The sequence below is a fragment of the Eubalaena glacialis genome, chromosome 10, assembly GCF_028564815.1.
Source record: "Eubalaena glacialis isolate mEubGla1 chromosome 10, mEubGla1.1.hap2.+ XY, whole genome shotgun sequence".
Classification (NCBI taxonomy): Eukaryota; Metazoa; Chordata; class Mammalia; order Artiodactyla; family Balaenidae; genus Eubalaena; species Eubalaena glacialis.
The window spans coordinates 117,596,686-117,610,149 of record NC_083725.1 but is presented as its reverse complement, the minus strand read 5'-3'; the positions used below and the strand labels follow the sequence as shown (position 1 = coordinate 117,610,149).

The 13,464-nt window shown below is 56.9% G+C and overlaps 1 protein-coding gene across 2 annotated transcripts in view; it reads right to left on the bottom strand.

The window, feature by feature from the left end:
• Nucleotides 1-13,155, bottom strand: part of LRP5 (LDL receptor related protein 5) — a 109,819-nt gene extending 96,664 nt beyond the window's left edge. For both annotated transcript variants that reach the window (XM_061202176.1, XM_061202177.1), the window contains exon 1: nucleotides 12,958-13,155. In XM_061202176.1, coding sequence (XP_061058159.1) covers nucleotides 12,958-13,039 — 82 coding nt within the window. In that variant the 5' untranslated portion in view covers nucleotides 13,040-13,155. The remainder of the gene's footprint in view (nucleotides 1-12,957) is intronic.
• Nucleotides 13,156-13,464: the final 309 nt, after the last annotated feature.

Sequence of the window (13,464 nt, the reverse complement as noted above, 5' to 3'; positions counted from 1 at the left end):
TGAGGCACTGCCGTGACCGTCCCGGGAGGATGGCGGCCCCTCAGCCTCTCTCTGGGTCCCCTCGTGCGTTCCAGGACAAGCCCTCTGTCCTCGGGCAGCAGAGACACGTGCTGCAGCCTGATGCTCCTTGCCGTTCCTTCTCAGGCAGAGAGAGCAGGGCCCAGAAAGCAGGACACTGCTCCGGAGGCGGAGCCCGAACAGGCTGGGGGGTCAAAGCACCTCGTGCTCACCTCTGGGGCTCCCACCCCGGGTTCCCACCTGCCAGGGTGGGCAGGGAAGATCATCGTTCCTGTGCACCCATCCGTAGCCACACAACAACCCAAGAGCCCAAGTCCACGCTCCCCACCCCCCCGCCCCGGGGACCCTCCTCACCAGGACCACATGGGCTCTGGGGGGGCCTCAGGGGTTCTAAGCGTGGAGCTACGTGTCTCTTGCATGATGAAGCCTTGAGTCTGGGGGTGGAGGAAGGGGGCGCGTCCCATCACTGGGTCACTCCACAAACTCATGTTCCCCCTCAGCCTCATCAGTGACCACGGAGATGAGGCTGACCTCCCTGCCTCAAGAGCTGGTCGAAGGAGTGGAGCAATAGCCCTCCAGAAGGTAAACCTTTCGGGGAGAGAGGCCACCGTGCTTTCTCGCAAGGGAGAGAGACCGATCCAGAGGAAGACAGGGTCCAGACGGCACCTCCGGGGAGCAGGCACGGAAAGGAAGGCCCTTCACAGCCCTCACCGGTACAGTCACCGCTGGCCTGGGTCAGCCATGAGGATGGAGCCCCTGCCTGCCTGTGCTCATCCGGCTCCCAGGGGCCTGGTTCTGTGCCGGGCACATCTGCCAGAGGCTTAAATTACTCCTGGGCTAGAGGCAACAACAGGGTCAGGAGAGCCGGGAGCCTCCCGGGTCAAGGAGGAGGCCGGTCCCACCTGAGCAGGTGGAGAGGGCAGGTACGGAGGGAGGGCAGGGAGCTCAGGGCTGCACAGGAGCAGGGGCTCCACCCTGCAGGCAAAGGGCACTGCCCGTCCACGTCCCAGAGAGGGAAGCCACAAGGAGCAGGGACCTCAGTTTGAGGGTGAAGAGCCAGCACCTGGGCTGCCTCGTCCGCCCTTCAGCGGGGAAGGTGACGGGGTAGGAAGGGGGGGCGGGCAGGCCAGCGATGCTGGGGGGCTGGGAGGAGGGATGCTGGTCAGCCGATGAGAGAGGAGACCCTGGGGGTCGGCCAGGCTGGCTCAGGGAAGAAGGAAGCAGGGTCTCCAACAACATCCTCTGAGGAGGGAGAGGCAGGGGTTGAGCTCCTGGCCACACCCTCCTGGCCACACCCTCCTGGCCATGCCTCCAACAGAGCACAGGTTCCAGGAGAGACACTGCCCTCAGATATCTGTACCTGCGCTCCCAGCCCCAGGGTTCCCGGCACCCACCTCACCGGGCTTCCAGCTACAAAATGCATGCTGGATTGACCTCGGCAAGGAAGCAAGTCCAGCACTGGAGCCATCAGGCCACTTGGGGCAATTAACGCAACTCAACACTCACCTTCTCAAAAGAGATGGACTGAGTGGTCCGAGCTGAGACGGCTCCCACCAAGCCACCTTCCAGCTGGAGTTGAACCTGATTCCAGAATCCCCTGAGGGCCCTCGCCCCAGAGAATAACAATTATGATTGCCATAGTAACCCTAATAGCTAATAACTACTGAGGGCGCACGGGAGCTGGCCCCATGCTAAGCACTTTACAGCCTCACCTCTTTGCATCCTCAGGTGTGTCTAAGTGGCGGCACTACGATTACCCCCACACACACCCCAACAGGTGGGGAAACTGAGGCCAGAGGGGTAGCTCACTTGTCCGAGGCTGCAGAGCTGGGAGTGGAGCCAGGAATGTGAGCCGAGCCAGAACAGGTGGGAGGGGCCTGCTGTGCCCTGGGATTCCAGGCCGGGGAGGCTGGGCGGGCAGCCCCCAGGGCCCCCGGGCTCGCGGCTGGGATTCCTCCAGCAGCTCCCTCAGCTGTTCACAGCAAACCGAGGCGGTGGGGGGGGGGACGACAGGGAAGGAGGCTGGGAGCTCAGTGTGTCCTCTGTCCAGGGGTGCCTGAGACAGCGGGTCTGCTCGGAGGCCAGCACTGGACACGGCTGCTGGAGGGGACAACACATCACGCCACATGTGCCACGGTGGGGTGACATTCCCGAGTGTCCACTAGGGACCAAGCTGGCCTTAGGTACTACGGGCAGGCAGGAGCGGCACGAGGCCCACCTGTCCTCTTCACATCTACAAAGAGCGGGCAGGGGACACTTGAACCAAATGTGTCCCTTGGTGTCCCTCACCACTCACAGATCAGAACGCGTTCCTAACTGGGCACCCCCATCTGCGTCACCGCCCTGCTCTGCTGACACCAGCTAGGGAAGTCCGGAAAAACCCTAACCCTCTCCAGTTCCCCACTGAAATCACAACATCCCCTGAGATCCCAGCCATCCAGAGACCTTAAACCTTACTGCAGTAAGATCAGACTAGCGATTAAACCCCCAGATTTTCTGGAAAACTCTCCCCTCACAGGTCTAAAGTCCCTAACACGACCCTCTAGGCATCCAGGGCTGGGGGGCGGTGTGTGGGGTAGGGTCCCACCTTCAGCCACCTTCCATCCTGGCAGGGCGGGGCACTGGGTACCTAGACAAGAAGCTCCAGAAAGGCCGGTGATGTTAAGACACAGGAGCCCAGGGGGAGAAAGGCTGGCCTGGCAGGTGCTCTGAGGGCATCTTCTTGGATCCTCACGAGTGGAGCAGAGCAAGGGGGCTGCCTGAAGCCCAGCGCCCACCTTGCAGCCCGACCTGCCTGGATCCTGGAGCAGATCCCACTTCATCCTCCAAATCAGTTATTCCCAGCCCGGGTCCACAGCCCAAGGGGCCACGTGGTGTGCTGGCCCCAAGAGGCACTTTCACAGCTGAAAAGCCAAAGGAAACTCCCCGGTGAGAGGTTGATGGAAACCCTGCAAGCCCCAGCAGCCCGGCTTGGCGATCGTGAGTGTCTGGGATCAATAAGCAGAAAAGGTTACTACTTAACAAATGTACTTTCCTTGGAAGGATAAACTCTTTCAAAGTAAACGGGAAATTTTTAAAAAGCTAGACCTGGTAGCCAAAAGGATGGGAACTGCTCTTTGGCTCTGAGCAATCCTCTGTACATCTTGAACCGTTCACTGCTCAAGTGCCTTCTGAAAGGAGGTGCGGGGCGGGCTGCCTCGAGGGCAGATCACCGCCTGCACCATGGTGACCAGGACCATGCTCTCCGGGCAGGGGCGCACGCACGGGTCCCCTGGACCGCCCCCCAGCCCCGCCCCGGCAGAGCTAGACAGCCAGCATCTGTGAGCTGACACTCCACTTGCAGAGAACTCTGCCAGCACAGACCACCCCCCGGCGGCACCCGGAGCAAGCGGTCAGCAGTTCGTGGGTTCTGGGCAGCCTAAGAGCTGCAGCAGGGAGCCAGGCAAGGACCCAGGCTGCGGCGGCCACGACCGGTGTAATGAGCCTCTTGAAAGAGAGGGCAGCAGCGGGAGGCCCACGGCGGCCGGGCTCGGGAGCCGCTCTCCCACGATACAGCACGGGCCCCGGGAGTCAACCAGGGCTAAGCAAACTCATGCAGAGACCCGGGCAGTGACAACGCGACTGGAACAAGCTTCAGATGCTCAAGGGCGCGACCCTGAAGGGGCAATGTTCTCGTAAAAAAAATTTTTTTTTTGGATGCGCTGCGCGGCTTGCAGGATCTTAGTTCCCCGACCAGGGATCGAAACCGTGCCCCCTGCAGTGGAAGCATAGAGTCTTAACCACTGGACCGCCAGGGAAGTCCCAGGGTAATGCCCTCTTAATGCTTAAACTCCTGAAAGCTCATTAACAATATCCTCACTCAGCTACCTACTCTGTAGTTGTAACTCAAAAGCACAGAAACCTTCTTTTTTAGCATAAAAATTCTTGTACCACTATTTCTACTTTTTTTGCATGACTGAAAACGTTCTACAGTTTTTTGAAAGATGATAAAAATGACGGGTGAAGGATGCAGGCGCCAGGCCCCACTGTGACATCTCAGTCCGGGCTGTGGAAGGTGAGGAGGTATTACGTGGACCCAGGACATCGCGGTCTGGTGCGTTTAGGATGCACTGGGTTTCCCGAAGTAAAATAAAGGCCAGCTTTATTTGTTGCAGGCCATCTTAGAATCCAGACCTCGGAAATATGGGCTCTAGAGGGGGGAGGGGGGGGGGTCCCACACTTGGCCCCAGAAGCCTTTTGTCATGTAGCAGGACAGCTGTTTCACAATCTGGGAAACAAAGCCAGGCTGGAGTTTGGGATGGGGAGCTCGCAACGCTGTAGATTTAGGGGCCAGAGGAAGTAAGGATGGGAAAGATCCGCTCCCTGGACAGACAAGTCCTCGGGAATCCTCAGGGCAGCTACGCTGAGCGTCCACTGCACACCAGACACCAGGCCAGAGGCAGAAGGGCGAAGATGAAGATAATCTCTCCCCCAGGCCCTCAGGCTGGGTGGACCATGAAAGGTTCTGGACTCCGAGGAGATGGATCTGCCTGGAAAAGTGCTCACCCCGGAGAGCAGAGGCACATCCTCAGTGGCAGCATGGAATACTGGGCCAAAAAGTTCCAACTCTGGACACCACGAAACCAGTGTAGTTTTTCTTAGAAAGGGAAGGATATGATGAAACTAGTTTTAGAAAAATTAATCTGGCCAGAGTGAAAGCTAAACGGGCAAGGGGAAGGTTCTAGAAAGCAGAGACCAACTAGAAGCTGATGTAATCCTCCACCTGGAATCTAGTCCTCCATGGGGTACTGTGGAGGCCCCGGGGGGAAGCCTCAGAGCCCAGGGGTCTGGGTGCGGGAGGGAACGGAGACAGGCCTGAACCTGGACAGCAGAGGAAGGACGGTCATCAAAGTGCTCCCCGCTTCCAGCCTGAGTAAAGAGGAATCCAGCGGGGCCAAGACGGGCTCCTGTCGCACCCCGGTTCCCCGCATTCAGTCTCCTTTGGGGAACCAAGCTCACTCCGGGGAAAGTTCAGAGAAATGGCCTCCCCCACAAAGGCCAGCTGGAGAACACACCTTGACCTGCAACCAGCTTGCGGGGAGGACATCCCCTCAGCTCCCATCGTGGACAACGCCTGCTCCTTCCAGGGCGGAGTCCCAGGTGGCAGTTGTCCGCACGCGGCAACTCTGGAAAGCACCCAGGCCCCCGGGGCTCAAGTGTCCGGGCCGGGGCCACGCACTCAGGTGGCCTTTAATGCCCATTGAGCAATTTCCTGAGAGTTTTGGGGACCTACCTAGGCGGGTACCGCCTCCCCATCTGGGTTAATAGAGGGTACAGCCCAGGGAAGAAATTAAGGTTGCTCACAATTTGTTCTGGAATGAACGAGGGGAGGGGAGCAATCATTCACGCGGTAGTTATATTTGCCTCCGGGCGAGCGCTGGGGTTAGTTGCACTAGAGCCTGTTTCCTGAGCAGACGCTGCCGTGAGCCAGGCAGCAGGAGAATCCCAGGCAATCCAGCGTACACACCGCCTCTGAAGCACGCCACGTGCTAAGAGGAACCAAGAATGCGAAGACCGGCTCCGTTGCGGCCACAGGTGGATTTCCTTCCACAGCCAGAGACCAGCCTGCTTGGTCAGAGGCCACTTCTAAAGTCCAGCCCTCCGACACCTGTTGAATGTCACCATTTACTGTCCCCAGATCAAAGGATAGAACCTCATAGGCTGACTCTGAAGTTTATCCCAAAAGAATAAATGCACAAGAAGAGTCAACACAATTTTTTGAAAAGAGCAATGAAGGGGTAATTGCACAGTCGATCTCAAAATATACTATGATGCTATGGAAATTAAAACAGCAGCAGGCTGGCACAGAAAGACAGCCACAGGTCAAGAGAGCAGGACAGAAGTTTCCAGAATAAGGAGCCAAGCACCTGCGGACACTGCAAGTGAAAGAGTGGCATTTTAAATGAATGAGGATAGGATAGGCCACGCCATCAACTCCCTATCCACTTACTGGGGGGACAGTTCAGATCCCTACCTCATACCATATTCCCCCTCCCCACCAAAAACCAGAATAATGTCTGAATATAAAACAACAAAATAATAACAGTCTTGGAAGAAAATAAAGGAAGATGTATTTATAGTCTCGGGGTAGAGAAACAAGGCATGGAACCCAGAACCCATAAGAGAAAAGACTGAGTTTTGTTACATGAAACTTTCTAATGTCTTCGCCATAATAAACCACCAAAAACAAGGATGAAGGACTAGCTACAGATCAGAAGAAAAATCTGGAACAAATATAATAAAGAATTAACGTCCACACCAAATAAAAAGTTCCTACAAATCAATAAGAAAAAGGTAAGCAACTCAACAGGAAAATGGGCCAAGGATAAGAGTAGGCAATTTGCACATAAGCCAGTAATGAAGGGAAGTGCACCCAAAATGTGTTATAATTTTTAACCAAATTGATTTTTAAAACAGAATCTGGTGATTCCCGGCACCGAAAGGAGAAGGAAAAGCATGTACCCTCAGAGATGCCTGGTAGGGTATAAATTGGTGCAGCCTTTTTGGAGGAATTTGTCAATATCTTTAAAATTGTATAAATGGGACTTCCCTGGTGGCGCAGTGGTTAAGAATCCGCCTGCCAACGCAGGGGACACGGGTTTGAGCCCTGGTCCAGGAAGATCCCACATGCCGCGGAGCAACTAAGCCCATGCGCCACAACTACACAGCCTGCGCTCTAGAGCCCGTGAGCCACAACTACTGAGCCCGCGTGCCACAACTACTGAAGCCCACGCGCCTAGAGCCCGTGCTCCGCAACAAGAGAAGCCACCGCAATGAGAAGCCCACACACCACAACGAAGAGTAGGCCCCGCTCGCCGCAACTAGAGAAAGCCCACATGCAGCAACGAAGACCCAATGCAGCCAAAAAACAAACAAGTAAATAAATAAAAGAACACATGATCTTAACGCATTTAAAAAAATATTGTATAAATGGACATACTCTTTGACAAGGAAGGTATCCTACAAAAATGCTTGCGTACGCACATGCACAGGTGCATATGCAATGTTATTCACTGTGTCGTGCCCTGTAATAGCAATAAAGCCTGGAAAAACTTAAGTGCTCCGCAACCGGGTAAAAGCCATGAAATACGGTGTGCCCGTACTACAAAATACTACTTAGTTTTTAAAAAGGAATGAAAATCTAAAACTAAAGATACAGAAAATGTTTGTGATACATTAGCAAGTGAAAAAGAGAGGCTACAGAATGATAGGATCTATGTAAAAAATATGAGTACACGTTGAAAACAAAAATAACACACTAAACTATGTGTTGAAGGTGTGGTCATCTCTGACCAGGACACTGGTCTTCCCAGAAAGAGGTACCATGCAGTTAAGTGTTTAAGCTGTTTGTATGTATTCATGTAGGTCTTGCATTTAAGGTATACATGTTTGTAAAAGAAAGCGGCCAACAAGCATGTGTGAAGATGCTCAACATTGTAAGCCACGAGGAAACTGCAAGTCAAAACCACAGCGTGGTACCACTTCACACCTACTAGGATGGCGAGGACCAAAAGGAGGGAACGTAACCAGGGCTGGCCAGGATGGGGAGAAACTGGAACCCTTGGGTGTTGCTGATGGGGATGTAAAACGGTGCCGCTGCTCTGGAAGACAGTTTCATGTTCCTCAAAAATTAAATACAGAATGGCCATATGATCCAGCAATTTCACTTTTCTGGGTATATCCCCCGAAAGTGAAAGCAGGGACTCATACGGATTCTTGCACACCCGTGTTCACAGTGGCATTATTCACAATAGCCAAAGGTGGAAACAACCCAAGTGTCCATCAACAGGCGAATGGATAAACAAAGTATTAAAATAAGCCACACACAAAAGGATAAAAACATCATGTGATTCCACAAATATGAGATACCTAGAAAAGGCAAATTCACAGACACAGAAGAGTAGAATAGAGGTTACCAGGGGCTGGGGGTAGAGTGAGAAATGGGGAGTGACTGCTTAATGGATACGGTTTCTGTTTGGGGTGATAAAAACTTTTTTTGGAAACACATGGTGGTGACGGTCGCACAACATTGTGACTGTAATTAATGCCGCTCTTAAATTGTATACTTAAGGGTGGGAAAAAAGCAGGCCGCGATGGCAGAGCTGGGGGCTGCCACAGCCTCAGGAGGCCACACTCCAGACCTGAGCGTGCAGGGTCCCGGAGGGGTAAGGGTGGAGCCGGCTGGGCCTTCGGGGAAGCCACACGGCCCAGGCCCAGCAGAGAAAGGGCAGTGGGGCCCGGGGGTGGCAGATGAGGCACCTCCGGGCTTCAGTTTAACCACTAGAAAAACTCCATGCAGGCAAACTGAAAGCACGGAAAAAATCTACATTGAATCAAATACCAACCAAGAAAGCAAATAAGAAAATACCCAGAAAGCACAGTATCTCCCAGCCCTGCAAAAGGGCTCACAGGCGACGTCACCAGGACAACTTCCCAGGGTCCTGGGCAAGAGAGATCCTGAGTCAGGGGGACAGAGGACAGCGGACATGTGACCCTGGGCACAGATACGATCAGACCCTGAGGTTCCAGCCCCAGGCAGCTGCCACCACTGCTGGAGCCTGAGGTCAACACGCCCACAACACCTCTCCCCTCCTTCCAGCCCCCCACTGGAAGACAGTGTCTGGGGCTCTGACCCTCGGACTCTTTTAAAAGGAAACGGCCGCCTAGGGCACGACTCCCCCTGCCACCACGTCCTTCCCACGATGGCCCGCCTCAGCTTCCTCCTCACTGAACCCCAGCCAGCACCCTGCAAGGCACACGCCATCGTCCCCATTTTGTGGATGAGGAAACTGAGGCCAAGAGCTAGCAGACCACCGCTTCCCGAGCTGAAGAGAAAGCAGAGAGCAGCCCGCAGTGGCGGGTGGGCCCAGGGGGCCGGCTCTTTGTGCCTCTGCCGCCCGCAGCTGTCAGCAGCGCTTGGACCCACACTGTCACCAGGACGCCCGCAGAGCAGAGAGGTCACTGCTTCCTGCACAAATGTGTCCCAGGCCCACAGGGGAAGGGGCTGCACGCGGCCCCCTGCTCCCGTCAGAGCCTCCCCATTCTGAGAGCGTGGTAAGTGACCATCACAGAGGCCTCCTAAACCACAGATGTCCAGTTCCTCCCAGGGCTTCTGTAATAATGAACATGGCACTAAGTCCACCTCCCAGCGCCCCTCCCCTGCCAGAGGCCAGCCCTGGGCCCTTAGCTTGTCCCCTGGTCCGGCTCTCCCGGCTCTGAAGCTAATTTGCTCATGTCCCCGGCCCAGCTTTAAAAGCCTCCGCTGTCCAAACCCCTCAAGGACAACCGGCTCCCAGCCCGTGCCCACTGGGAGAAGTACTCAAGCAAGGTCAACCCATCAGCAGGTGGACGGATGAGCAAACGTGCTCTCTCCACATGACGGAAGGCTGTTCAGCCGTGAAAGGAGCGGAGCGCTGACGCGTGCTACAGCGTGGACGCACCTCGAAAGCATCCCGCTAAATAAGAAGCCAGATGCAAAAGGCAGCACAGCCTATGATTCCCTGTATACGAAGTGTCTGGAACACGCGATTCCATGGAGACCCCAGTTCGTGGGGTCGGCGGATGGGAAGTTGTTGAAGTTATGGTTTAATGGGTACAGGCTTTTATTCTGGGGTGATGGAAATGTTCTGTATCTTGATAGAAGGGGTACCTGCATAGCTTTGTGAATGTACCAAATGCCACTGAACGGTACACTTTAAAATGGTTAATTTCATGTTACGTGATTTTCACCTCAATTTAAAAAAGATCAATTCAACACCTTTCCCCTGCGTCTCCTATCCCCCTCCTCCAACTAAAGTCTCCGGAAGCTTCCATCGCTTTCTGGACCATATCCAGACTCTGCAGCGCGATCTGGCCTCTTTCAGCAGAGACCCGCCGGTTCTTGAGGACAGGGCTCTGGGACTGAGCCCACCTCCCCCAGAGCTGCACAGTCAGCTTCTGTTTGCCTTCCTGTCAACCGGACACCCCGACAGCAAAGGCCCAGGCCTCCTCTGCCATTCTGTCCCATTCTCTCCCCAGGGCACCAAGAGTAGCAGCAACAATAATAAGACATGATACAGGCACGCGTCAACTCACTGAACTATTGGGAGGAAGTATTGTTATACCCATTTTACAGAAGAGAAAACTAAGGTACACAAAGGTGGAGTCAGCTGCCCAAGCTCCCCCCACAAGCAAGGCTCTGCCCACACTGTTAACCACCACAAGAACCCTCACCCAGTGTTGCAGCGATAAACAAGTCAGACAGCGGGCTAGAGGTCCAAGGTCCCACACAGAAGAAAAATCCGGACTGTGTGATAATAGCTGCTAGACCTTCCAGGCAGAAAGATCAAGGACCCCATTACACAACAGGCACTGCAGCTCTGCCACCACCGGTCCCTCACCCGGGCCAGGAATGGTGCTAAGGGTTTCCCAGGCAGCATTTAACGTTCCGGACCATGCTGGCTGGGGGGTGGGGGGGACCAGGTGAGGACACAGAATACAAAGAAGCTAAGTAAGTTGTCCAAAGTCAAACAGGTACTGAGCCTCTAGACCCAAGTGGTCTGACCCCAAAGCCGCCGCCCTCAGCCCTGGCAAGCCCAAGCTGCAGGGTAGGAAGCCACGCTGAGTCCTCACCTAACTGCACACACCCCCATCCCGTGTGCAAATTCTGCTAAATGCCTGAGCGGTGACACAGTGCAGCTGAAATTAAACGGGTTCCAAATACGACGGGATCTCCACAGCAAATGCTGGATCATGTGGGTGCACTGGGTAAATTCTTGGAACTGAACGCGAGGGTTCAAGGCACGTGGGCCCTGCTTTGGGAAGCAGAGGGTCCTTTAGGGGAACTCTCAGTGGACTCTCCGCAGCAATTAGTTAACTCAATACCCACCTGCAGGGCCCTCTCCATGGGCCAGGCAGTGAGCATCTGCAGTAACCACCCAGGGGGCAGTCCTGGAGCAAGTTCTGTGGGGCTAAAAGGGAGAGGCCTGGGCCGTGGGGCTGGGGCAGGCCATTCCCAGCACGGGGACCACTAGAACAAAGGCATTTCCGTGGGCTCACCGCTTCAAATTGCAACAGGAAGCAATCAGGAAAAATAATTAGCTACCAACTTACTGGCTCCACTCCGGACTGTGGCATAAATCTAACACAGAAATCAGGGACATGACATGTCAAGAACAGTCAAAAGAGTTCTGCAGAAAGATCCCTCCTTTTCGTCCCATTTTAGGACCAGATTACCACATTAGCCGGTGCTCTAAAAACCTCGCGTTGACATGCTTTCTAATGTTAAAATAATCGAGTCTATTTTTGCCTCCTACACAACTGAACTCCACAGATGTGATTCCTTCTCCTTGGGGGCTCGAACCGCAGGACAGGCACTCGAGTCCAGCAACATCACCCCAAAGGTCCAGGAAATCCAAAACTGCAACACAGTGAAAAGCAACGCAGCCGGCTGAGAAACCCCACCTTTAAAACAAACATCTTCCCAAAAAAAACCCTTTTGCCTCCGTGATCCAGGCATTTCCGGAAAGAGAAGGAGAAGCGTGGGCCTGAACTACCCAGATACTGTCATTGTTTTGTCGTCACCTTGTTTTGCTAGTATCAGACAGGGCCAAGAATGTAAACACGCTCCTGAGACAGGCAAATTTGGGGTGAAACCGCCAAGAGTCTCCGGGCTTGGGCTGGGAGGCAAGAGGACTTGAGGAAACTACCCCCTCTCCGCCCCCCAAACCTCAATGGAGGGGCCGCAGCGCTGGGAATGTGACCACAGAGCCAGGCCAGGACACCTCCCTGCAGTGTCCACACTGGAAATATTCAGGGAGACAGCTGTTTGTCTTAAAGAGGCCCAGACAAAGGGACCCGAGCCGCCCCCCACCCACCCGCGACTGCCACCAGCAGAACAGCAGCCTGGAGAGCACAGGACTCGCAGTGCCGTGTCCACTTGGCCAGCCACACTCCAGAAAAACAAAACACTCACGTCGGAAGAGAATGATTTAGGTAGCGAGACGCTTGCTTCAAAAACCACATGGCAATCTCCAAATTAAAAGAACATGTGTAGCTTTTCACAAGGCGCTTCGTTTCCTGAGTCCTCCTGACCTCAACTCCACCCCTTGGGACACACCAAAAGTTGGAGAGAAAGGTCTCCAGTCCCCGATCTCCCAAAGGGTGGGTGTTCAGCTGAGGCCCCACGCCGCGCGCTGGGACCACGTCACCCCGAGGCGGCCCCACGCAGCCGGCCCCCGGGGTGGACACCGGCCGGGTGTCACTGTTTGGGGCCCCAGCGGCCAGACGGGTCGTCCGGGCACCTGGCAGGTGTCAGTCCGTTTGGAAACCGACAGCAACGCAGATGAAAGGGGTAGTGCCACAGGCCAGGCCGCCCGGCGCCCGGTTCAGAACTTTCTCTGCAATTTAAATCAGTTCCCGGAGCTCGCAGGCCGGCCGCGCGGCCATCGGAAACAGGGTCGGGAAGGAGTTCCCGACACTGGGCGGCAAGGCCTGCCTCCGGGCCGAAAGTCCCCGCACCGTGTCTGCCCGCGGGCCGGGGTCCCCCCGGTCCCAGCACGGCCTCGGCCGGCGGGCTTCGGGCGGGCGCACTTCCGAGCGCGCCCCGGGGGCCGGGCAGGTGAGGACCCGCCCGCGCCGCACCTGGCGGGGTCGACGCCGCCCGCGCGCCCTCCTCGCCGGCCCGGGACGCGGGACGGGACCCGGCTTCCCAGGGAGGGGCTCGGGCGGGCGAGACAAAGGGACCGCGCGCAGCCCCCGGGCGGCGGGCGCGGCGGGGGCGCGGCGAGGACCCGCGGCGCGCGCCCCAACTCGCCCCCAACTTCCAAAGTCGCTTCCGAGGCGGCGCCGCGCACTTGGCCGCGGGGCGGCCGAGCCGCCCGGGCGCCCGGGCCATTGTCCCTCCGGCCCGCGCCCACCTACCCGCGGCGGGGGCCAGGCTGCAGCAGAGCGCGAGCAGCAGCAGCAGCGGCGGCGGCGGAGGCCGGGGCGGCGCCGCCTCCATGTTGTCCGGAGCCGGACGGGCCCGCGCCGCGCTCACTCGGGCTCCATGGCGCGGCGGCCGGGGCTCCTCGCGCGGCTCCTCGCGCGGCTCCGGGCGCCTGCCGCCTCCCCCCTCGGGCGCCGCGGACCAGGACGACGGGGGAGGAGGCAGGAGGCGCGGGAGCGGAAGCCGCGCCGCGTCTCCGCCCCCCGCCGCCGCCGCCGCCGCCGCCGCCGCCGCCGCCCTCCCGCGCCCCACGCGCCGGCCGCGCCCTCCAGCGGGCGCCCCCCGCAGCCGGCCCGCGGCGAGGCGGCCGCCGCGCGAGGTCCCCGCGGCTCTGCCCGGGCCCCCGACCCCCTGGGGCCGGCCGCCGGGGCTCCGCGGGGGCGCGGGGTCGGGCGTCGGGTTTGCACCCCGCGGGGCTCGGGGGCCGATCAAGTCCCGGA